This window comes from Prionailurus bengalensis, chromosome B1, assembly GCF_016509475.1.
Source record: "Prionailurus bengalensis isolate Pbe53 chromosome B1, Fcat_Pben_1.1_paternal_pri, whole genome shotgun sequence".
NCBI lineage: Eukaryota > Metazoa > Chordata > Mammalia > Carnivora > Felidae > Prionailurus > Prionailurus bengalensis.
In genome coordinates, this window is record NC_057344.1 from 21,295,545 (window position 1) to 21,322,169 (window position 26,625).

The window sequence follows — 26,625 nt, forward strand, 5'->3', positions numbered from 1 at the left end:
TTTTTAAACAAAACGTTATTTGCAAAACAGAGGGTATTATTTGTTTTTAAAGCTTTTGTAAATAAAGGCTTCGGAAATGTTTTCTTATATATGTTGATGACTGGTGATTTTTAAAAATATTTGCGGGATTTTTTTTTTTTTTTTTTTTGAGCAACTGAACAGAACTCAGTAACTTCTTTATAGCTAATTATTAGTCTCTTGAGCCTTCTGCAGTGCAAAACTGTTGGCTTATTCTTTATGAATACCTCAACTAGATGTTAAAATTCATATTTATCTCCTTTCCAAGAATGCATTTACTCTTATTCTGAAAGAGTATATTTGGTATGATTTACTGTGGCTTCGTTTTAAAGCTGACACAATATAGCCGATAATCTGATTGGTTTCCTCTTATTTTGATCTTCACCTCTTTAAAAAAAAAATAGGAATTACAAAGATTCCCTTTTGAATAGCCACATAGTTGCTGAATTTCAGAGTCTGTGTCAATTTTGTTTATTGTCTCTTAAGAGGCAATGATATTTTATAACTTCTGTTAAGAGGAACATTATGATCTTTACTAAATCTAGCTCTTGGATATAAGATATTTGGCTGATAGTTTTGTAATGTTCCTGAGCTGTTAATTCTAGATTCCCCATTGTGTTAAATTCTGTTGGGGCAGGTCAGCAAACTGGCCTACAGGCCCAAACCAGCCTGCTGCCTGTGTTTCTATGGCCAGTGAGACGAGAGTGGTTTTTACAGTTTTAAAATGGTTGGAAAAAAATCAAAAGATTAATACTTACTGACCTGTGAAAATTACATGAAGTTCAACTTTTAGTGTCCATAAATAGTTTTATCAGAATGCAGCCAGACTCCTCACTTCTGCACTGTCTATGGCTACTTGTGCACTACAGTGGGAAGGTTGAGTAGCTGCTACAGAAACCGCTTATGGCATTCTCATCATTTCACATTCCTTCTTGGTAAGCTGATGGAGATCCGACGTGCCTTGTATATCTGTACAACAACAGTTTATTATTTCCTCTCTTACCCGTTCATATCCATCATGTCACAACAAGAAAATTGCACTTTGAATGATGTGCCTAGAAGGCACACTGGAGTGTGGATTTATTTTACCTCATTATATGGGAAAATACTGTTTATTATGCAACGACACCGTAACTGTGCTGAAAAATACAATATATGTTGACAAAACCACACCAAGTACTCATCACAACATACCCAACTACTGGGGAAGCAACAGAATTAGACATTGTAAAATGGAATAGTTCATCACATCATGATTTCTTCACAAAAGTAAGAAATGAAAATGAGGCTATACCCAAAGTATTTTTATGACTGGCCCGGTTGTTAGTCAAACAAAGCTATTATTTTTTGAAGGCAGTAGCGCAAAGAAATGTGTCTAGAGAAAATTCACAGACTTAGCCTTTTGGGAAAAACAGCTGGATGAAGAGTGAGGACACCGGGCACAACATCAACAGTTACTTATAAAATGACAAATGATTTTGATATTTTTCTTTGGCTCTTAGCTCAGATGTTCTAGTACTTTACCGGCTATTATTCTTCATTTGAGAAATCAATGCTAAGTTTGATGTGACCAAAAAATTTGTTTCTTTTAGTAGCCTGTGTGGAAACACAGGTGAGACTGTTTTCAAGGAAGTTGGGAAACCACTAAGTTGGTGCAACCTGAAATTTAAGATGTGACAGTAACTGTGAAATACGTAAAAATCTGCAGGAAACAGGAAAAGGTTTAGTTGGTCAAACTTGAGACCCTGTGAGAAAACGTAAAGCATTGTGGTTTGACAGGCATCCATTTCACTTCTGTCATGCGCCTTTGTTTCCTTTTCTTCTAAACAAGAATAAACACTGTTAGCTGGTGTCTCAGACCAGCGCAAAGACCCTGTGCAAAGAGAGTAAACTAAAAATCATAGTTGAGCTATACGTATGTAGAGAGACTCTCCTCCAGGTGAATATAGCCATTCTAGGGCTCATCCATATCCTCTCCTTGCCTCAGTAAATTTTTTAAAGAATTTTAAAACACATAGGGGCGCCTGGGTGGCGCAGTCGGTTAAGCGTCCGACTTCAGCCAGGTCACGATCTCGCGGTCCGGGAGTTCGAGCCCCGCGTCGGGCTCTGGGCTGATGGCTCAGAGCCTGGAGCCTGTTTCCGATTCTGTGTCTCCCTCTCTCTCTGCCCCTCCCCTGCTCATGCTCTGTCTCTCTCTGTCCCAAAAATAAATAAACGTTGAAAAAAAAATTAAAAAACACATATGCATGTTACACTAAGATGAGTGTGTAATTAAAGTTGATTTTTACTAATAATCGCCTTTCACAATAAATGGTTAAGTCATTCTAAGATGCTTTTAATACCAGACCTTAGGGGGCTCTCCTTACTGACAGAAAAAGACAGGAACTCTACCTGTGACAATAGCCTCGCTTTCATAGTTGAATAAAAAACAGAAGAACTGAAACTTTCTGTGACAACAGTTTTAATTCAGCATCAACAGAATTCTTTGTAGCATTATTTTTTTTCTCATTTTAATGAAGCACCTTTATCTGTCAAACAAGAACTATTAAGTATTAACAAATTCAGGTCAGGAGAGCTCCTTACACTGGAAAACCTTCCCTGGAAGATGCAACATAAATGATAGTGTTTAATAAATCATAAAATAGTCCCGTCCTTTCCGAGTACCGAGGAGCTCCTTCACACAGCACAAGCCAGAGCTTAAAATCACTTATCAAGAGGCCCCCTTTGGTTTCCCTGGTACTCAGAAATAAGTCCACTCAAAAGATGAATCATCTTAACAGACATTTTCCCCCCCACCTGTAAGCTGACAAATACGAAATACTGGTTGCAAACAAGAACATCAAAGATCTCTCTGGGCATGGTCCCCGGTTTTGTTTTCGCGGTCACGTTCCTGTCGTGAGAAAAAGCTGCAAACGATCTGCAGTTGTCTTTTGCCCAAATGGTCACATTTGAATTTTTTGTTGGTGTAAGAACAATTAAAGGATGAGCTCTTAGTGACCTGGAGTGTATTATGGTAAGACATCCTTGTATGTACATCCTCTTTTTTTTGAGGATGGAAATACACTGAACATCACACCGGGGGACAGATGTATTTCAAAAGAGGGGAAATCTGCTGGTTTATAATAGAAGGGAGTAACAATTTTTTCACAGGTTGTTTCCTTGAAGCATGAATCACACGATGACTATCTTCATTTTTTAAGAACATGTTTTATAAATCCTGTGATTTCTCTAGAGAGGGTAGTTTTTGTCAAACATATGTCGTGTTTCCCGTACTTAACTGTTGAACGCACTGTACTCAAGTTTTACAGTCTGTTTCTAATTGTCCTCAGAATCGTTTTACTAAGAGATCATGATCTCATCCTGTCATCCAACTCTCCTCAAAAAAAGAGCTTTGTTATGGCCAGGGTGTAGACCAATTTTGTCTGTAATAGCTCTGGTAGACCATTAGGAAAAGTGTATCTTGAAAGCAATTTCGATTGTCAATGCAAAGGCAATTTCATATAGACTGCTAATAATGGTGATCAACCAGACTTTATTATGGTAGAACAGGAGGGAATTCATGGGTAAGCACTGCCTTGAATGGCTCATCATTGTATTTAGATGCAACAAAGTTTTGTCTTTAAAAAACAAACCCTCTTCACTGCACAATGGCAAATAGTTAACTAAAGTATATGAAGTATTTGCACAACATTTAAAAAAATTCTTAAAAATTTTCTCTCTATGGTAGAATTTCTAAAAACAGGAAAAAATCAAAATTATCAGTTAAGTGGACTATCGGGACAGTGGAAGTATAAGTGTCTTCAAGTTTCAGTTGAGCAATTAAAGTTTTTAAAGCAAAATGTTTAAAATGTTTTTAAGGTACATTTTATAAATATGTACAAAAATGCAGGTCTATCTGATGCTTTATTCACTCAGGTAAACTTTATACTGCATATCTAACGAGATATGCCATCATCTCTAAAAATTCTAACCACCTAGATTAAAAACAAAACCCTTGAAAGATTATTCACTGTATGAAAACAAAAAGGGAACCAAATGCAACTTAATGGAAAAAAATTTATTCGTAAAAATTTTTTTCGAATGATTCTACTGTGTATCAACTCATCACGTATATCAATAATTACACAAAAGACCTAAAGGGGGAAAATTTAACAGTACTCTCGCAAGGGAAAGAATAAAAACCCCACTTTTTTTCTTAGCTTCTATTTTGACAAGAAGGAACACCTCACAAAATCCTGTCCACAAAAATGGCTATAGTACTGTGCTTTGAAAAAACCTGGCTGCATATATTTCATAATACATCACGTGATGCTGTTGCCCTTAAGACTCGTAGCAGTAGCTATAGGTTCCAACCTGGCACTTCAGGTAATAAAAAATGATGACCAAAAAATGCTTTAAAAGTAACAAGTAAAAATGCGTCATATCTTCTGAGATTTCCTGAAACGGATTGTCAGATCAAAGTCTTCAGGTTTAAAAAAAAAAAATCGGAAAGAGTATCCCTGTTGTTCAAAGAATTGCACTCAAATGATCTTTAAATGGACTTGGCTGACATTGGTTCTTTCACAAACTCATTAAAATGTAAGCTTTATATTTTTAGAAAGAACAAGTAATTGCAAGGATCTTTCTACTCCATTATCCTCCAGTCTCCTGGTCTCTTCAGTGTTGCATTTTTGTCTAACTCAGATTTTGAAAAGTGTAATACCATTGTCTCTTTGATTAAATACTGGTTCCTTAACTGTGCACGTTTTAAAAGATAATCTGCTTTAAATTCTCAAAATCAGTACCAAAAACTGTTTAAGCTTATTCTAATCTCTAACATTTACAAAACTTACACTCCACTCAAAAAAAGAATAAAACTTTTTCAAATAGTGCGTACAAGGCACAAGAGCTTCCTAGTATATTTACCGAAGCCGAACGTTTTGGCATTAACAAACACACCACATTAGTTTACCTTAAACTCAATTTCCAAACAGCACGCCATTTAGTTCAGGTTGAACTAAATTTCTGAAAGTATACGATTTGTTTTAATGATTTGCATAATTTAGTCTTAAGTATTTGAAGAACTATAAAGTTAAGTGTCATACTTTTGATGAGAGGGGACACGGAAAAAACATAGATACCAATGGAGGATTAATCTATTGGCCCATTGGCGATGCTTAACAAATTCAATACGTTTGCTCTGTTCAGTAGAACAAATAACCTAAAAAACAGATTTTCAAAAAAGCCATACTGGCAAAAGAACATAATAAACCAACCATAATTGTTTTTATATAGATTTTCCCCCGGTTTAAGAAGATTGGGAGAGATGAAAAATATATCTTGGATGTAATAGAAATGTGTTAGTTGTGACAAAAAATTTGCCAGCTAGTTGCTTATCAGTGAGCTCAGTCTTCAATCAATGATCACACTTCTTTTCCAGCAGGGAACAAAGGCTAGAATTAAAGTCTGGCAAAAAATGCTGGCAGTTTTCAAGTGTGGGCCAATTAAAATTTGCAATGAATTCATAGTCATTAGAGTTCACTCAGTCTGGGGCCAGATTTACAGCAGAGGGAAGAAACAAGTCTGACAGGCTCCCTCCACCTCACAGGTAACTAACAGGTTTTATGAATAAAGCTCTCATTATACTGTAATTTGAAATCTTTTAAACTTCAGTATCTTAATAGTCTCAATTTTCTGAATCAGAAAAATCAGATGGTTAATGGGCTTTTTATGTGTATACATTGTACAACCCAAATATTTGGGTGAAAATAAGCCCATGAATTAATTCCAAGTTTTTATGATAGAAGATATTTTTGTCCTTGATTCATAAACCATAATTACTTTTAATATTTAACAGGAATTTGTGTTAGTTGAAACAATCTCTATACTGGTTTTTTAAAAAAATGTGTTATATTTTAAGCAACGGCTTGGAGAGAACTAACCAATTCATATTCTGCATATCCAGCCAAGAAGAAATGGGAACCACGGGCCCGTGGTGCCTTCCTGTGGGAAGCCTCTGCCATCCACCTGCAGCACTGATACCTTGAAATGAAACAGAAATCATGAAATTATTGTGTTAACTATAAAAAAAAGCAAAAACAAAAACAATTCATTCAATGTTTGTTGAGTAACATTCCCTGCTCAGAATTCCATGTTTTCTGTGCTGGAAAGCTCAGATGTGTTCTTGAATTCAGACCTCTACATCTGTCCTTCTCAAGCTATAATATGCATATACAAGGCCAGAGGATCTTGTTAAAATGCAGAAAATGCAGATTCTGATTCAGTAGGTCCAGGGTAAGGTTTGGGGCCCCAATGCCAGCGGCAGGACTGCTAGTTCTGCATTTGTCTGAAGCCAGGAGGAGTTTAGAAGTGCCAGCTAAGCTGGATGGGGATGTAGGAAAATCATTTTGAAACTTCATGTGCATAGAAGCACAGCATTTTTTTTTTAAGTTTATTTATATTTGAGGTAGAGAGCGAGCAAGCGAGTGGGGGAGGGGCAGAGAGAGAGAGGGAGAGAGAAAGGATCTCAAGCAGGCTCCACCCTGTCAGCAGGGTGCCCAGTGCAGGGCTGGAAACCACGACATGTGAGATCATAACCTGAGCTTAGATCAAGAGTCAGATGCTTCACTGCACCTGAAGCACAGCATTTTTTCTTTGTATAAGAGGGAAGGTTGAAAAGGCTAAATTTTACTTACACATCAGTGCTACTATGGGCCTAGGGACATAACGATCTGCAAAGTATGAACTAATAAATATTTTATAAAAAGCCCACAAATAATTTATTAATGTACTTCAAAAAGAGAAGAGATGAAAATATCATTCGGAATATAATTAAATTAAGCCTATCAATATCATGTGTGCTGAACAAATTGCAAGTCTGAGATGTAAAGCAGGAAAAACTATTTTTAAATATTTTAAAAACAATTTGGAATATTAGCTACTTTGGGAAAATTCAGTTTCTAAAGACACATTTAAATGTCCCTGGTTATGTCAATATATAGAACATTTAACGCATATGACCTCACAAAAAAATGGTAATTAGAACTAATGGTTCAAAATACTGAAAAAACATCCTGTGAAACTTTATATGCTTTACAGAACTAGTATAATATTTTATTTGTAGTATTACTTAGTAATTCAATTCTTGTGTATTCAGTTACATTTTAATAATTCCCTCTAGAGAGGCACCTGGGTGGCTCAGTTGGTTAAGCGTCTGACTTTGGCTCAGATCATGATCTCACAGCTCATGAGTTTAAGCCCTGTGTCGGGCTCTGTGCTGACAGCTCAAAGCCTGGAGCCTGCTTTGGATGATGTGTCTCCCTCTTTCTGTGCCCGTTCCCCATTCACGCTCTGTCTCTATCTCTCTCAAAAATAAACATTAAAAAAAATTCAAAAAGAATTACTTCTAGAAATTTAATATTGTCTTTCTGCCATTTAGCCAAGTTAAGATGAAATTTTCACTATCCTAACCATAGTTATGATGAATCTGATCTACTATAAGATCATCCACAGTCATCCAAAACCAAAACATGAGTCAACTAGCAAATTCCCAGATCAGTTTTTTGCTGTTAGTACATAGCTACTTATCAAAACCAAAACCAACGAAAGAAAGAAACAGATTTAAAAAAAAAGAAAGAAAGAAAACAGATTTAGAGGATTAAAATGGGTCAAAAACCAAAGAAAACAACCCAGATATCCATGAAATACTTTGACACAAATGATTTTGTGTTTTAGATTCCATTCTCTTGATTGTTTTTAGACTTCAGGATTCTAGATTGCAGTTTTATAAATAGAGATTTGTCTTGATAACTTTACTGTTCAACTCTATACTGTGTTTATTATAACAGCACATACAATTTTTTATTTTGTTTAGATGATTATAGCTTTGTTCCAAAGCTGCTCTTTATTGTATTAATTGGAGGCTGGCTTATAAAGAAATTACCTTTTAAAGAGACTGATTTAGAACAACAGGTTTAAAAAAAATTATGGTTTAAAGAAAATGATTTGGAACACTTATTACTTTAAGGGTAACACATGCCATGGCGTGCTACTGTAACCCAAAATTAGATATAATTGTCTTGTACTAAGACCCAGTGGGATTCTACTGACAGATGGTCAAGGATATAACTGCTGTAATCTGGAAGGATAGAAGAAAATAAAAAACTCCAGGATCCTATCATCTGACAAGATAAGTGCCAAGTAAAGTTCAATATTTTAGGAGTAATCCTTGCCATTTAGTGCATTGCTATAAAAATGAATTTCATTCATCAACTTACTCCAATTATTTGTCAAGTTACCCTACATACAGGCTAATACCAAAGCTAGGTCCACCTGCACAGGTCTCCAACATGATACACGATGGGATCCTAAGGGTTAATTAAAACATCTTCAAATTTCAATCACTCAAAAATAAATAATAACATTTATGGGAACTATTTGCCCTAAGAGAACTGGAAAATTGTTAAAAATACAAAGCATAACAATTAAGAAAAAAACGTATCTTACTTTCATAAAGTATGAATTTATTTTGTTTGAAGAGTTAAGTCTCATTCTCCATGGTTAATGCAGGATTGCTCATACCTTCAAGAAAGAACATAAATTAGCATTTTGTTTTGGGGGGGGGTCTGCTTTTGAATAAATAGAGACTAGTTTTTTCATCCCTGATTCCCTCCATATGCTTCCAAAGGTGCCCTGCATGCAGTACAGGTTTGTAAGATGATCATACAGAAACACACACACACACACACACACACACACACACACACACACACACACGATACAGTGTTGACCACCTAGAGTGTCACAAAAATAGCACTTTAATGTTTATTTATTTTTGAGACAGAGACAGAGCATGAACGGGGGAGGGACAGAGAGAGAGGGAGACACAGAATCGGAAGCAGGCTCCAGGGTCCGAGCTGTCAGCACAGAGCTGATGTGGGGCTCAAACTTACAGACCATGAGATCATGACCTGAGCCAAAGTCAGATGTTTAACTGACTGAGCCACTCAGAGGCCCCACAAAAATAGCACTTTAAAAAGAGATATACACCTGAGGAAGTGGGCGGGGGGGGGGTGGGGGGGTGGGGGTGGGCAGGAACAAAAACATCAAAGATAACATTGGATTGGGCACTTCTCACGTCATCTTAAAGTACTCTTCCTAATTCTACATTTACCTACTACATCCTGCTGAAACTCATCTTGGAGCCCTCCCTCACCTCATCCTTCTCACATTTCTTTTCCTTCTTTTACATCATCCTTTAGACTTTAAATATTCATCCATCCAAGTAACAGAAAATTAATCTAACATGCCAAATAAGTAACAGCATATAAAAAGGAAGAAATCCTTCTATGTTAATGCAGAACTGTACGAGGAAACATGAATTCCTTCTGAAAGAAAGGGGGCTCTTTGTCTTTCCACCCCCCAAAAATTGACCCCCGACTATACATCACTTCTTTGCCTCCAAGAAAACTGAGGGATTCACAGGGCTAACAGGTGTCATCAATTTTTGTTTAGGCAATATCTAGCCCTTCCCACAGACTGGAAAATGGAATGGCCGGTTTGAAGGTGGAAGAAAGACAAAACCAGGAATACTCAAAGGATGGGGATCTTTATTCCTTAAGCACAAAACTCTTTAAAGAAAGTCTATATTTTAGCAGAATATGACTGATTGTATATTAAATAATGACCTTAGAATTTTTAGTTAGAACTGTCATGTTTTACGGTCACTAAATCCCAAAGAGATTTCAAATAAAACAACAAACACTTTAAAGTGAAGTGAGCCAGGGTGCCTGGATGGCTCAGTTGGTTAAGCATCCGACTTCAGCTCAGGTCACGCATGATCTCATGGTTTGTGGGTTCGAGCCCCACGTCGGGCTGTGTTCTGACAGCTCAGAGCCTGGAGCCTGCTTTGGATTCTAGGTCTCCCTCTCTCTCTGCCCCTCCCCCATTTGTGCTCTGTCTCTGTCTCTGTCTCTCGAAAATAAATAAACGTTAAAAAAAAAAAGTAAAAAAAATAAAATAAAGTGAAGTGAGCCAAAGTCTGGCAGCACTAGGAGAGAGTTTGAAGAAAGGACTAGAAATGAAGGAGAAGATTTTCTGGCTAATGGTGCTTTCATCATGCATGTATGATTTTATACTCAATTATAAGGGACACCACACACATCCATATATGCTGGCATGCATGATCACATGCTTTGATTAATCCTCACCAACCCTGAGAAATAAGTAGCATTTTAAGAAAAGAAAGCTAAGTCCAAAAGAGATTAGGTAACTACAAATCTCACACACCAATTAGGTGTCAAAATCGAGACCTGAAATCAGGTCTAACTTCAAACCCTTTGCTGATAAACTATACTAACTGATGCAGTCACAGATTAAAATCAACAGCAATACAATAGAAATGTGAGTGGGATTTGAAGAAATAACAGCTGAAGTTACGGCAATCACACAATCACTTTACTCTGACATTCTGAAACTGGATAGAAATCTTAGAGTAAAAGAATCACATTAAGATCTTTTTCACTGGATGTTTTTCAATCTGTTGCCTGAGTCGATTACTTTTTCCATTAAACATTTACATTTTGAGTATACTTACATCATTTTCTTTAATAGGCAATAGTTAATATTTGGTTCTTACACTGGGATAAAAGCAATCTTTTAAAGATCTTTAAATCTTTAAAAAGATCTTTCACAAAATGATCTTCTTCAGCTAACATTAGACATTAACCAAAGGCCTTTACAAAAAAAAGTTCCTGAAAATTAATTCTAAATTTACAATGGGAATCCAACTCCAAAATTTTGTAGGTTATATGGGATTGTTTTCACTACCTTCACCTTTTGTTAAAGGTGAATAAGCACCTTAATTAAATAAAACAGTCAAATCAGGACACCCTTACCAGCTTTGCCTTTTCCTGGGTTTGCGCTGTTCTCAGTCCAAGACTGGGAATCTGTGAGAAGGTGACTCTGGGACTCTCTCAAGGGCTTTGCAGGGAACTGATGGTTTTCAGGGCTGAATAAGAATAATTAATCATCATCATAATCATCATGTTAATTCTTGATCGCGTTATGTTGAGTGTTTCTCAAAGTACAGAATTCAAACAACTTCCCAAGGGAATTTGGGGAACAGGGAATAAGGCATTAAATGGCACTGACTCGCAATGAGAAAACCGTTCTCCCTTCCATTGTCTCGTCATTCTTCTGAATATAACAAGAGGACAATCCTTGACTTTGGCGTCTCCATCTTTGACAGAAAAGGCCTCCGCCTCTGACTTTAGCAGGTGAGGAATTCTAGTTAGAATTTAATAGTGTTTAATTATCAATTTTATTTTTTAAAGTTGTATTCTATTTATGGCAATTTATCGCAGTTTTCATTTATGACAGTGAGGTACTGTTTGATTTAAAAATAAGCTTCAGTGCCAATTTAAATAAATATGTTAAATAAAAATATTAGTTTTATGTGGTATGTGGATATGGAAAACATAGATATGAAGGTGATAGCAGAAATAAAAATTTGAGAAAAATTGGCCTAGTGTTTCTAAAGTGGCCTAACTAGTCTTAAACAAAGAATTCTCTATCTTCCTCTCTTAAACTGAAACAACAAATTTAAGTGCTATCTTGCAAAAATGTTGAAAACATCTGACAACATCAGGTTTTACAAACGTTGTTTAATTTGGAGAATGAAGAGTCTTCAAAGAAGAATTTAAGTTTTAAAATTTAAGTACACATGCTACATATCAATCTATTGGGTGGCATGAAAAAATAAAAATGAAAAAAATAACATTTCACTCAGAAAAAAATATTGGCATAGAAACTATATAAGTGTAGTTTTAGAACACCCTGAAATAGTAATTATAATCATGTTCAGAAAAAAAAGTTCAATTTCTTCCAAGAATAGTTTCACATATGTGAGTTGACTATACTATATTTTTTAAAGGATATGCTTTTGCTCCTTAATAATTACCTCATATCTAAAATTGGAGAATATTTTAATTTTGTGCAGCTTTAACATCCCTTTATTAAAATTCTGGAGATAAATCTTTAAAAATAAAGAGCATGTCTCCTATTTATATGAAAAAACCCCAAATAACTCTTGTATTCTAATTTTTATTATTCTTCAGGAAAGGGACCATACACCTGGTTTAGCATAGTAACCAGGTCCTGGTTTAGGGAATCCTTGCAGATTCATTACTGCCAACAAGACTGACAAATGGCAAGGAAGGATCCATTCATTCAACTGTATTCATTGAGTACCTATTACACCAAGGAATAAAGTCTTTGATCGCACAGAAATTTCACTGTAACTGAGGAAGAATAATAATAAATAAGCGAATATGTAATAAGTCAGGTGACAGGAAGAGCTGACAAAAGAAAAAGAGAGAGTAAGGGGAAGCGAGGGAGCAGGTCCCTATCTTACAAAGGGTTTTCAAAGATAGCCTGTATTGTGAAGTTGCACCTGAGCTGGAAGTGAATTAAGAAAAGGTCGAAGATGGCACAAAAACAGACACATAGACCAAAGGAATAGAATAGAAACTCCAGAACTAGACCCACAAACATATGGCCAACTCATCTTTGACAAAGCAGGAAAGAACATCCAATGGAAAAAAGACAGCCTCTTTAACAAATGGTGCTGGGAGAACTGGACAGCAACATGCAGAAGGTGGAAACTAGACCACTTTCTCACACCATTCACAAAAATAAACTCAAAATGGATAAAGGACCTAAATGTGAGACAGGAAACCATCAAAACCTTAGAGGAGAAAGCAGGAAAAGACCTCTCTGACCTCAGCCGTAGCAATCTCTTACTCGACACATCCCCAAAGGCAAGGGAATTAAAAGCAAAAGTGAATTACTGGGACCTTATGAAGATAAAAAGCTTCTGCACAGCAAAGGAAACAACCAACAAAACTAAAAGGCAACCAACGGAATGGGAAAAGATATTCGCAAATGACATATCGGACAAAGGGCTAGTATCCAAAATCTATAAAGAGCTCACCAAACTCCACACCCGAAAAACAAATAACCCAGTGAAGAAATGAGCAGAAAACATGAATAGACACTTCTCTAAAGAAGACATCCGGATGGCCAACAGGCACATGAAAAGATGTTCAGCGTCCCTCCTTATCAGGGAAATACAAATCAAAACCACACTCAGGTATCACCTCACGCCAGTCAGAGTGGCCAAAATGAACAAATCAGGAGACTATAGATGCTGGAGAGGATGTGGAGAAACGGGAACCCTCTTGCACTGTTGGTGGGAATGCACATTGGTGCAGCCGCTCTGGAAAGCAGTGTGGAGGTTCCTCAGAAAATTAAAAATAGACCTATGCTATGACCCAGCAATAGCACTGCTAGGAATTTATCCAAGGGATACAGGAGTACTGATGCATAGGGCCACTTGTACCCCAATGTTCATAGCAGCACTCTCAACAATAGCCAAATTATGGAAAGAGCCTAAATGTCCATCAACTGATGAATGGATAAATAAATTGTGGTTTATATACACAATGGAATTCTACGTGGCAATGAGAAAAATTGAAATATGGCCTTTTGAAGCAACGTGGATGGAACTGGAGAGTGTGATGCTAAGTGAAATAAGCCATACAGAGAAAGACAGATACCATATGGTTTCACTCTTATGTGGATCCTGAGAAACTTAACTGAAACCCATGGAGGAGGGGAAGGAAAAAAAAAGAGGTTAGAGTGGGAGAGAGCCAAAGCATAAGAGACTCTTAAAAACTGAGAACAAACTGAGGGTTGATGGGGGGTGGGAGGGAGGAGAGGGTGGGTGATGGGTATTGAGGAGGGTATCTTTTGGGATGAGCACTGGGTGTTGTATGGAAACCAATTTGTCGATAAATTTCATATAAAAAAAATTAAATCTAAAACCTCACAAATAAATTCTATTAAAGCAAAAAAAAATAAGCATAAAAAAATAAAATAAAATAATGATTAAAAAAAAAAGAAAAGGTCGAAGAGCATTCAGATAGCTGGAAAAAACAATGGGTAGGAAGAGGAATTGGCAAGTACAAAGACAATAAATAAGGGACATGCCAGGTACATTTGGGGACCAGCAAGATCTGTGTGTCTGAGGACCGTGAGGGATGAGAAGGTGGTAAGGGATGACATTAGAGAGCTACTGGGGCCAGATTAGACAGGACAAGGTAAGGACACTAATTTGATTTATGCTGATTAAGATGGGAGCCAAGGGAGGGTTTTGAGCACAGGAGTGACACAATCTGATTCTTAATGGAGAGTAGACTGAAGTAGGGCAAAAATGGAACCAGAAAGACCAGCAAGGAAGATGTGGAAGTAATCCATGTGAGGAATGATGCCTTGAACCGGAAAGCAGTCTGAGGGTGACAAAAAGTACTCGGATTATTGGCATATTTTGAAGGGGCATCTGACAGGATGTGCAAATGGAGTAAATACAAGGTAACGAAAGAGGAGTCTAGAATGGTGCATGGTTTCTGGCCTGAGCACCTGGGAGAATGGGGTCACGTATACTGACATCCTGAAGGATGGAGGAGAATCAGATTTAAGCCGAAGGGTGTTGATGGTTGGAAATCAAGATATCCGCTTTGCACCTGTTCAGTGGGAGATGACTTTTAGACATTTAAGTGGAAATGTTCAGTAGACAGTCAGACATAAAACTCTGCAGTAGAGAGGAGAGGCAGCCACTTGCCATAACAATTTTATATGGGCTCATCAAGGAGGAATTATAGAATTACGTAAAAGACAACTTAGCTGTCAAAATCCAATCCCAAAATTTAAAGGAAAAGGAAGTCGATAGTGGTTACTTGACCCCTTCAAGATCACCTAGCAGGGCAAAAGTGCCAGAATTAGGATTTCTCCGAGGGCCTTTGGTACACTTAGTAGAAGGAGAGATACCATCTCTGAAAACCAAATCTTCTTGAACTACAAAAACCACTTAAAGGGTAAAAAACGTTACTGAAAACTACTAAACTTTATAAAAGCTTGAAAACATTCTAAATAATCTATTAAAGTGATATTTTTCTGCATGAAGATACAAGGAAAATCATTAAGATATAACTCTGTTAAATTTTCAAGCCCAAACTCAAAGGGGACATCCCACTAAGACTCCGGTGTCTTTGAATGTCCCTGGGAAACACATCAGAATGGCCTCCTCATTAACTTGTTCAGTCTACTGTGTCCAAGGTCACGCTGGGGATGGGGTGGCAAACAGGTTTCATCTCGTGACAATTTAAAATGGCTTTGGAACGGCTACCAGGGTCACTGCCTCAAGAAGAATTGTGGGGTCATGACAGGCTCCACCAGAGGACGTGCTGTGATCAATAAGAAATAGAGACAGCAGGAGCGGAGGTACAGGTGTTATGTACGTGGCATTCCAGCAAAGAAGAAACTCTCTAAAATTTAAGAATATTACAGTTATGCTCTTGCTATTGGCTTCCCCTTAAAAATTAGAGGTATGGCCATATTCAAATAAATCTGTCTTAAAGATGTGAAAGTTAGTGTTTTAAACTTAAAAATTCATACATAGCATTTAAAAGGTTTAAGTAGTTTTGCCTTTTGCCAGTTAATTGCAAAGTTAGAATCAAATTGTAAGGTCTTCCTCAAATTCTTGACAAAGCAAGGGCAAAAGTCTCCAAACACTCAATTTCTAGGGCCCCTTGCCTTTCCCTTCCACTGAAATGGCCCAGATAATGTTTACTGGTCTTTAATAAGCATTAGGAAATGTGGTGCACTAGCAAGCAGGTGTCTGGGATTCTATTTGATCTCCAAAAACCTAATCCAAGGAAGTGCTTCTTATCTCTTTATAATGTTATAGGTACCACAGAAAGGACCTGGGGGGTCCGAGGGCACGTTTCCTGTCTGCTCACCTGATCACTAGGGGAGCTAATTTGAACTTATATGCTCTTCTTTCAAGCACTACGTTTTAAAAATCGTAATATACTTCAGTCAAGCAGCACGTGGAGAATTAACACCTGTTTATCCAGAGTAATAACAGAGTTTGACAAGTATAATTAAAGCTCCCTATGTACCCCTCCCCAATCATACTTTCCTATCTCTCTCATTCCAAGCAGGAACCATTGTGGTCAAGTATCCTAGGTTTTTAATTTTTTTTTCCCAAGAAATATATAGCCCAAGGACACAGGAGGAGAACATATATTATTTGAAAGTAAAATGGAAAAAAAATATGGGATTACGTTTTCGATGTTGAGTTCATTCCTGCAGGAGTAGATGGTTGTTCAGGATCCTGATTAACAAGGCAAGTTGGAAAGGAGCAGCCATCACCTAGACTAGAATCAAAACGAAAACTTACAACTGAGCAGTAAAAAAGGCCACAGTGTGAAACCATTACAATGTGATGTTTGCCAGCAGAACACAGTTATGCTACAGACAAAACGGGTCTATCAGACCCTGGCTTCAATATAGCTTGTTAAGGGAGAGGCTGAGTTAACTGACTTCACACTGATATAAGGGTGAACCACGAAATAATTCTTTTCACAAAAACAGGAATTCCCATGCAGAATTATAGTTCTTCTGTTGGGTTGCTTTCATTGGTTTAAAACCCAAATGTTTTCACAACAAACTACCTTGAGAAAACGGGTAGCAACCAGTACTTCTTCTCATCACCAAAAACTTGTCGCATGTTTTTACTGAAACCCAAGCTGAATCCATTCTTATCTGTTCCGTGTCGAAATACAGGACTTCTAAACGCCTCTGCCAAAAAATGGGAGAACAATCACATGAGTAACACATCTAGCAACCCCCACATTTAGAAACCACTGGACTAAATGAGGGAACTCTAAAAATCAATGGCTAGCCCCCTGTGAATGCACAACTCGCGTACCTATCAAAAGCTCTGCCACATAGATTGCCTATTCTGTTTTAGAGGATGTGATTGCATTTATTTTCATTTTTAAAGAATCCTTCTATTATGATTAGCAGCACATGTGCATTGCAAAAGAAAATCAGAAAACACAAATAAGCAAGTTAAAACTTTATAAATTCTGGATCTTTTTTAGATAGATGTGTGGATGGATAGATTTGAGGATCAGCTTCGCCATTTCTGCAAGAAAGGCCATTGAAATTGTAATAGGGATTACACTGACTCTGTAAATCACTTTGGGTCATACTTAAAAATATTAAGTCTTCCAATATATGAACACGGGAAATCTTACCATCTATCTGCGTCTTTAATTTCTTTCAGGCAAGCTTGGTAGTTTTCAGTGTACCACTGCTGTACCTCCTTGGTTACACTTATTCCTAGTTATTTTATTATTCTCATGCTTCTGTAAATGGAATTGTTTCTTTAATTTCTTTTTGGATGGTTCTTTGCTCGTGTGTAGAAATACAACTGATTTTTCTGCATAGTGATTTTGTGTCATGCAGCTATTAGCTCTAATAGTTTTTATTGTGGATTCTTTAAGTTTTTTTTTTTTTTTTTTTAATACAGAAGATCATGTCATCCATGAAGAAAGATGGTTTTACTTCTTCCTTTCCTATCTGGATGGCTTTATTTCTTTTTCTTGACTAATTTTTCTGGCTAGATTAAACACCACTAGGGAAAGTGGCCAATCTTGTTTTGTTTCTAGTCTTAGGGGAAAGGTTTTTATATTCACCATGGAGTATGATATCAGCTACAGATTTCTCATTAATGCACTTTATCATTTGCGGCTTGAGGAAGCCCCTTGTGCTGAAGAAATTCTCGTTTGCCTCTAATTTGTTAAGTGTTTTTACCTTGAAAGGGTGTTGGATTTTGCCAAATACTTTCTCTGCATTAGCTGACTTGATCATGTCGGTTTTTTTTCCCTTCATTGTATTATTGTGGTATATTACCATTGATTGATTTTTGCATATTGAAACACCTTTGCATTCTTAGGATAAATCTTTCTTGGCCACCATACATAATCCTTTTAATAAGCTGCTGGATTTGGTTTATTTTATTGAGGATTTTTGTATCTATATTCATAAGGGATACTGGGCTGTAGTTTTCTTGGATGTCTTTGTCTGGCTTTGGTATTAGGATAATCCTGGCCTCACAGAATGAGTTACAAAGTGCTATCCTGTATTCTGATTTCTGGCAGAGTTTGAGAAAAATTGATGTTATTTTTATTTATTTACTTATTTTAATGTTTGGGAGAATTCACCAGTGAAGGCATATGGTCCTGGGCTTTTCTTTGTTGGGAGGTTTTTGATTACCGATTCAATCCCTTTACTTGTTACAGGTCTGCTCAGGTTTTGTATTTCTTCTTGAGTCAAATTAGTAGTTTGTATGTTTCTAGAAATTTGTCCATTTCATCTGGGCTACCTAATTTTTTGGTGTTCAGGGTATTCACTTATAACCCTTTTTATTTCCGTAAATTCAGTAGTAATATCCCCACGTTCATTACCGATTTTCATTAAGTCTTCTCTATTTTCTCTTTCTCGCTAATAACTTGTAAAATTTGTTCATATTTTCAAAGACCCAATTATTGATTTCACTGGACTTCTATGTTTTAAATTCTCGATTTCTGTTGTCTCCTTTCTAATCTTTATTATTTCCTACCATTTGCTGGCTTTGGGTTTCCTTTGCTCTTCTTTTTGTACTTCCTTAAGATTTAAAGTAACTCATTTGCGATATTTCTTCTTTTTTAATGGAATCATTTATAGCTAGCTGTGGGTTTCCCATTAAGTACTGTTTTTAGCTGCATCCCACCTCTGTAGGGCTTTTGAACATACTGTTTCCTCTGCCTGAGATGTTACGGCTCTTACCATGACGGACTTCATAGGTTATATACTTGTTGCTTTGATAAGCCCTTCCCTGGCCACTCTAAGTAGGTTCCCTTCCATCATCCCAGTCCTCGATTCATACCTCAGCATCCTGTTTGTTTCCTATATAACACTTGACATTTTGTAATTACTTTTATGTTTGGTTACAGATTTTCTGTGCCCCCCATAGACTATTTTGCCCTTGCTCACCACTGTATATACACAATGCTTTACACACAATGGACAGTCAATAAATATACAGAACGAGTGCATTTGTAGGTGGCTAAGTGACCCTCTCATACAACAGGGTAGGAAATAAAAATGATTTTTACCACGTCAGGACAGGTTGGCATTTAATCATATGGCAACTTTTGATGGGTTTAAAGTTCTGTTAACTACAATTGAATACTCACCTAATGTAGATTTATTTTTGCTGACTAGCCAACAATGATAGCCAAACAGAGAAGACAAGCTGACAGAAAACATAGCTGCGGCAAAGAATAAAAACATAATATGGAACTTGGCTTGAGTATCGGGTAGGCCATTCTATAAAGAAAGGAAGAAAATAAAATGTTTTGTCAAAGGGATATGTATTCCCCTACATTTGTAAGTAAGATTTTTTTTCTGCTCTGTTTTTTTAAAATTTAGATATGGAGAAAGATACATGGCTTTCTGTTAAAATGTTGAGGAAAAATATGTCATAAGATTAAAAAATGTTTGCTATCAATTTATATAGATATTAAAAGATATTAAACTTGGGATATTTGTTTTTCAAAACTGTGTCATAGAAAAGTTGTGATACCATATGTGTAAACTATAACACTAGGAAGCACGATAAAAGGAACTATAAAATATAGTTTTTAATTTACTTCTCAAAAATGTTTTGTTAATATACTACAGCTTTACAAATGTTTAAATAGTTTTATTATAAAGCCTGAAAATGAAGGTTAACTGGCACAATTACTATTCTTATCGATGTTTTACATTACTACAAACAACAGCATCCACTACAAGAACACATACATTGACACGTCCACAGTAAGGCTTCGAGCTATTTTGAGGAACAGCATCACAGAAAAGATCAACACCAGTGCATAACACTGACCTAAAACAAGCCTTACAATATGCATGTGATTGAACAGGCCATCTCAAAGCAAAACCAGTTTGTATCTCATTATATGTATCATCCACTCTAGAAGGCCAGGCTTGGGCTATGGAAACTCAGTGAAACACCAGATCTGCTAGGAGATGTCCCCTTCTGATGGAAGGTCATACTGTCTCAATATCATATATTAGCACAGGTCACTGGATCTCACTGACAGCTTTGACAGCACAGTCCTCAGAGTAAAAACTGGTCATTCCATATATATATATATATATATATATATGTATGTGTGTATACTGTGTATACATATATATATATATATGTATGTGTGTATACATATATATAAATGTATATATATATCCACATACACACATATATATATGGAATGACCAGTATACGGATGTATATATGTATGTATATATATATGTGTGTGTGTATATATGTATACATATGTATATATACATATATGTGTATATATGTATGTATGTATATATATGTGTGTGTGTGTATATATATATGTATATATATATATGTGTGTGTGTGTGTGTGTATATATATATATATATGTGTGTGTATATATATATATATATATATATATATATATATATATAGAATATGGTTTGCAACTAAAACCATCCATAGGAATGAGAAGCAGTGAGGTATTATCTCTCAGACATTCATTCGAGGCTATTCTTCAAGCTGGACATTGGAGTATTCTTGCATGCTAGGAGCATGTCCATATATATGCCTGTGCATTCCTAGTGCTTAGGGATGCAGCTGGCACATAGAGGCATTCAATAAATCTTTAAAAACAAATGAGCTACTTAAAGGCTAATCAAGCAATATCTAATAAAATTTCAGGATATTCTAGACATAATACTTTTAAAAAATAATCTTTACATATGTAAAGAAAACATTTCAATTTTTTTAAATACCAAAAAAAAAAATCTTCTAATAGCGTCAATTCTCATTATTCACTGTGGTTATGTTCTATAATGGTGCCATGAACACTAAATTTGTGGCTATGGATCCAATGCCAAAGGCAAAATACAGGGTTAGGTTCCTGCGAGCCTCTGGTCACCATATTCTCAGCAAGTGATCACTACACAACCTCGTTTGATGTGTGTTTCTGCTTAAAGACACCTTGCTGACATCTTATTTAGTACATATTGTTGATTCATAGCCAACAACAGCGTAAGTCATGCCTGAAGGAAACTTCTCTAACACATGTATTTTCTCCATAAGGCACATTCTAGTCTTCTTTTGCTTAGAAACACCAGACAGCAAGCACTTCGGCACTACATTTGAAATAGCAAAATCACCAACAAAAAGTACAAAGTGCAAAAAATGTGACACTAATCAGAATGAAAAGCATACTTGTTTACATGAAGGGGGAACAAGAAGGCCAAACAAGAAGGCAGCATGTTGCCTTGTTTGATCTCAACTGGGAATGTGCACACGGGACGAGTCAAATTTTTCCCACTCTCAGCATGTCTGCAAATGACCACAAAAGCTCTGCGAGTACTGACTTTGGGATTACAGATAAATTTTAGCAAGCAGGAGAATTCACAAATACAGAATCTGTGAGCAATGAGGATTGACTATACAGAAATGAACTCTGTTTTATGAAATCTGTGTCTGAAATAACTTGATTACTGAAAATCTATTATGTACTTTTATATACCACAAAAAGACACCAAGGTATTGACTTACTGTCCAAAATTTGATAAAATACTGTAAATCTGTAGCAGCAATAAAAAGGCAGTACAGCAGAGAATAAGCCAAGAAAAGGAGGAAAAATTTATAATTTGAAAATCCAACACAATTGTTCACCCTGTTAAGAAAACAAAAACAACAGTTTCAATGAGTTGTGCACGTTCAACCTAGGTATACATATGCTCATCCTGAACACAGTATTTGGTTTCCTGTCATTTAAAATTCATTGGCATTTCTTTAAGCATGACTCGTAAGATTTCTTTCCACATACAACCATTAAAAAATCCATTTCACCAAAGAATTTGTTTAGATTTTTTGCTTTAATCAATCATGGACTGATAGCTGTGTATCGTGTCCATTTATGCAAATAAGCACATGCCTAAAAACACAGAGCTGGAGAGAAACCGAATGAAGTCAGGCAGATAAGAGGAACATGCTATGTTCTTTTTCTTTCTTACCTTTTGATTTAATTTCTAACTATGATTAAGTAACTTCAAATCTTTCAGGTTTTCCCGAATTAGATGAAATATCTTCACAAACTGCTTGCATGCCATCAGCACACCACTGAAGTAAACAGATTATCAAGGGGAGGTTTAAGAAAAGAAATAGGATTGAGAACCAAACTGCGGGGATCATAACGTAAAACCGCCACTTGACAATTACGTGGCCCTGACCAAGTGGAATAGTCTGCGAGACTTTCATTTTCCTTATCTGCAAGATAAACATTCCGGAGGTGGGCTTTATAGCCTTTGATTCCAAACATGGAGATTGAAAATTCTCAGTTCTCACACTAAAGTATATTTGGGAGGAGGGGTAAGAATTCAAACTATTATATATCAATAAACATAAACACAAATACAACTCATACTTCATAGCCACACTCTTCTATCAATTTTTCTTATTCTTTTATTATTATTTTTTTAATTTTCAGGTGCCTGGGTGGCTCAGTCAGTTAAGTGTCTGATTCTTGGTTTCGGCTCAGGCCCTGATCTCACAGTTTCTTGACTTGAAGCCCTGCGTCAGGCTCTGTGCTGATAGGGCAGGGCCAGTTTAGGATGCTCTCTCTCTCTCCCTCCCTCTCTCTCTGCCCCTCCCCTACTGGCACTGTCTCTGTTTCTCTCAAAATAAATAAATAAACTTAAAAAATTTGTTTTAGTTTCTTTTTGATAAAGACAGGGAACTACAGGATGATCTCGTTGTAAACGTGACACAACCCCTAAGTGGAAATGGCTGGCATCTTCAATGGGTGAGTTAACTTTGTTAACTGGTACAATAAACCCAGTGCAAACAACATACACATATTGTTTCCTGGCCTCAAATGTCTTTTGCTTACTCTAATGTTAGCAAAGTGACCTCATTCTCTGTTGACTTTGCTAACAAACTAAGGCATTTTTCTTTTTAGATTTTTAAAGTAGAAGTGTACATATGAAAAATGTTTACCCAATTATACAAGATAAATAAGCCCCAGAGGTCTGTGGTGAACACTGTACCTATAGCTAACAACACTGTAGTGTGAACTTAAGAATTTGTTAAAAGAGGGGCGCCTGGGTGGCTCAGTCGGTTAAGCGTCCGACTTCAGCTCAGGTCATGATCTCACAGTTCGTGAGTTCGAGCCCCGTGTCGGGCTCTGTGCTGACAGCTCAGAGCCTGGAGCCTGTTTCAGATTCTGTGTCTCCCTCTCTCTCTGCCCCTCCCCTGTTCATGCTCTGTCTCTCTCTGTCTCAAAAATAAATAAACGTTAAAAAAAAAATTAAAAAAAAAAGAATTTGTTAAAAGGGTAAGTGTTGTGTAAGTGTTCTTACAATTAAAAAAACTTAAAAAAAAAGTAAACAGGTAAGCCTTTATCTGGCTTATGAATAAATGGAAAATTTGGGGGGGGGAAGAAAAATGCTTATATCATCTACCTCAAAAACCATAAGGTAAAGGGAACGGCATTAGATTTAGTAATTCTGGAACATAAAGGTATTGTATATTGCAAATAAGTAATAAAGAAGGCAAAACTTGTGGGTGCACATTGTATGAAAACAGTTATGATTCTAGTGTGAGTGTAAACCAATTGCTGAGATTGCCTTTTGTGACATCTGAATGAAACAATGGCAAGAAATAATATTGCAGAGAGTTCCAAACAAGCCTACTGTAATTGCATTCTGTCTCCAAAGGATGCAGGATAATCCCTTAGCTTCCTTGGGTTGGTTTCTAGAGGAGAGAATGGTTACATGGAAGCTGGGGTGCCTTAATACTCTGGACAATGGGGGCAAAGACAATGACTCTTTTGTGGGCCAGGGGAGGATAAGAAGGGATAGGAAAGATTGTTTCTCTTCCTATGGGAATGTAAGAAGCAGGTTTGGTATTAAATGGTGCATAGCATTTTTATGAAAAGTAGAAGATTTTGTAACATTGAATTTAACTTACTTTGACTTCTACTTAGGAGCATGATGTAATGTAACCTTAACTGTCACTTAGGAAACAGAAGAGAAAGTCAGTAAATAAAGACCAAGTATTTTAGAGTTTGATATGTACTTTACACTTGAAGAAATATAGTAATAAAATGTCTCTTCATAACAGACAGCTTTGATGAAATGTTTTAACTCTCTACTCCTTTGTAGACTCAATTTGAAAAGGAAGAGAATGTAACTGGACAGCAACATGCAGAAGAATGAAACTAAACCACTTTCTTACACCACACACAAAAATAAACTCAAAATGGATGAAGGACCTGAATGTGAGAAGGAAACTATCAAAACCCTAGAGGAAAAAGCAGGCAAAAACCTCTCTGACCTCAGCCATAGCAATTTCTTACTCGACACATCTCCAAAGGCAAGGGAATTAAAAGCAAAAATGAACTAGTGGGACCTCATCAAGATAAAAAGCTTCTACACAGGAAAGGAAACAATCAACAAAACTAAAAGGCAACCGACTGAATGGGAAAAGATGTTTGCAAATGACATAGTGTGTAAAGGGCTAGTATCCAAAATCTATAAAGAACTCACCAAACTCTACACCCGAAAAACAAATAATCCAGTGAGGAAATGGGCAGAAGACATGAATAGACACTTCCCTAAAGAAGACATCCAGATGGCCAACAGACACATGAAAAGATGCTCAACATCACTTCTCATCAGGGAAATACAAATCAAAACCACACTGAGATACCACCTCACACCGGTCAGAGTGGCCAAAATGAACAAATCAGGAGACTATAGATGCTGGAGAGGATGTGGAAAAATGGGAAGCCTCTTGCACTGTTGGTGGGAATGCAAACTGGTGCAGCTGCTCTGGAAAACGGTGTGGAGGTTCCTCAAAAAATTAAACAGAGATCTACCCTATGAGCCATCAGTAGCACTGCTAGGAATTTACCCAAGGGATACAGGAGTGCTGATGCACAGGGTCATTTGTGCCCCAATGTTTGTAACAGCTCTTTCAACAATAGCCAAATTATGGAAAGAGCCTAAGTGTCCAACAACTGGTGAATGGATAAAGAAATTGTGGTTTATATACACAATGGAATACTACTTGGCAATGAGAAAGAATGAAATATGGCCTTTTGTAGCAATGTGGAGGGAAATGGAGGGTATTATGCTAAGTGAAATAAGTCAGGCAGAGGAAGACAGATACCATATGTTTTCACTCATACGTGGATCCTGAGAAACTTAACGGAAGACCATGGGGGAGGGGAAGGGGGAAAAAAGTTACAGAGAGGGAGGGAGCCAAACCATAAGAGACTCTTGGATACTGAGAACAAACTGAGGGTTGATGGGAGGTGGGAGGGAGGGAGGGGAGGGTGGGTGATGGGCATTGAGGAGGGCACCTGTTGGGATGAGCACTGGGTTTGTATGGAAGCCAATTTGACAATAAATTATATTTAATAAAAAAAAATTAAAAGGAAGAGAATGTATTCTGTGTCCGAATGATTTTATATAGAGAAATAAAACATGATTGTGGTAAATATCCCTTGTGTGTTGTTTAAAATTCAGTGCAAACAGCTGTTGGCTCTGATTCAGAAAAAAGGCTTTCTGATTCTAAATTGGAAAAAGAGCATAATATAGAAAAAAGAAAAAGGAAAGAATGTGGCCTTTGGAGTCCAACAATCTTGCCATGGGACTTTAAGCCCACTCTTTAACTTTTCTGAGCCCCACTTACCCCTCCTCTTTAAAATGGGATAAATAATTTCTTTACAAAAATTTTTTTAAAGAAAGAGGGAGAGCAAGCAAGTGGGGGAGACGAGTGGGAGCAGGGGGCGCAGGGTGGGAGGGAGAATCTTAAGCAAGCTCCACACTCAGCGCAAAGCCTGACAGGGGGCTTGATCCCATGACCCTGAGATTAAGACCTGAACTGAAATTAAGAGTTGGACACTTAGCCAACTAAGCCACCCAGGTTCCCAGGGACAAATAATTTCTATAATTTCTGTGATTGTTAACAAGAATTATAGATTGTGTGTGTGTGTGTGTGTGTGTGTGTGTGTACAGTCTCTAGCACATTATAGGTGCTCAACAAAATGAAGCTAAAATTATCGAATTTAATTAGTGTTACCTAGTCTTTGGCAAGCATGTCAAAACAGATCATTAAGAAAATTAACATTAATGAAAATTTTATATTAAAAGAAAAAACAGTTCTGGGGTGCCTGGGTGACTCATTTGGTTGGGCATCCGACTTTGGCCCAGGTCATGATTTCGCAGTTTGTGGGTTCAAGCCCCGTGTCAGGCTCTGTGCTAACAGCTCAGAGCCTGGAGCCTGCTTCTGATTCTGCGTCTCCCTCTCTCTGTGTCCCCTCCCACACTCATGCTCTGTCTCTCTCTCTCTCAAAAATAAATAAACATTAAAAAAATTTTTTTAAAGAAAAAACACTTCTGACTACAAGATCCATCACTGTTTTAGTTAAAACACAAGTGTGATGTTGAACTCCAGCACCCTTATGGGTAATTTCAACTGGCCACAGCAGAGAAGCTGAAATCATTGACGACAAACAAGCATAGTTTTTTGATTTTTCAGATGCTCAAAGTTGACAGTTACTGAACTTCAAAATTATATACAAGACCTGCCTAATAAGTTTGGAACATCCTGAAGATCTTTTAATG

General features: G+C 36.9%; 1 protein-coding gene across 2 annotated transcripts in view; it reads right to left on the minus strand.

Annotated features, from left to right (window-relative positions):
- Positions 1-3,530: 3,530 nt before the first annotated feature.
- The window catches only part of ZDHHC2 (zinc finger DHHC-type palmitoyltransferase 2), a 70,230-nt gene continuing 47,135 nt past the window's right edge, over positions 3,531-26,625 (minus strand). For both annotated transcript variants that reach the window (XM_043560151.1, XM_043560160.1), the window contains exons 7-13: positions 21,548-21,668; positions 19,143-19,275; positions 16,572-16,698; positions 16,182-16,274; positions 10,893-11,005; positions 8,503-8,577; positions 3,531-6,039 (exon numbers count right to left, since the gene is read on the minus strand). In XM_043560151.1, coding sequence (XP_043416086.1) covers positions 8,537-8,577; positions 10,893-11,005; positions 16,182-16,274; positions 16,572-16,698; positions 19,143-19,275; positions 21,548-21,668 — 628 coding nt within the window. In that variant the 3' untranslated portion in view covers positions 3,531-6,039; positions 8,503-8,536. The remainder of the gene's footprint in view (positions 6,040-8,502; positions 8,578-10,892; positions 11,006-16,181; positions 16,275-16,571; positions 16,699-19,142; positions 19,276-21,547; positions 21,669-26,625) is intronic.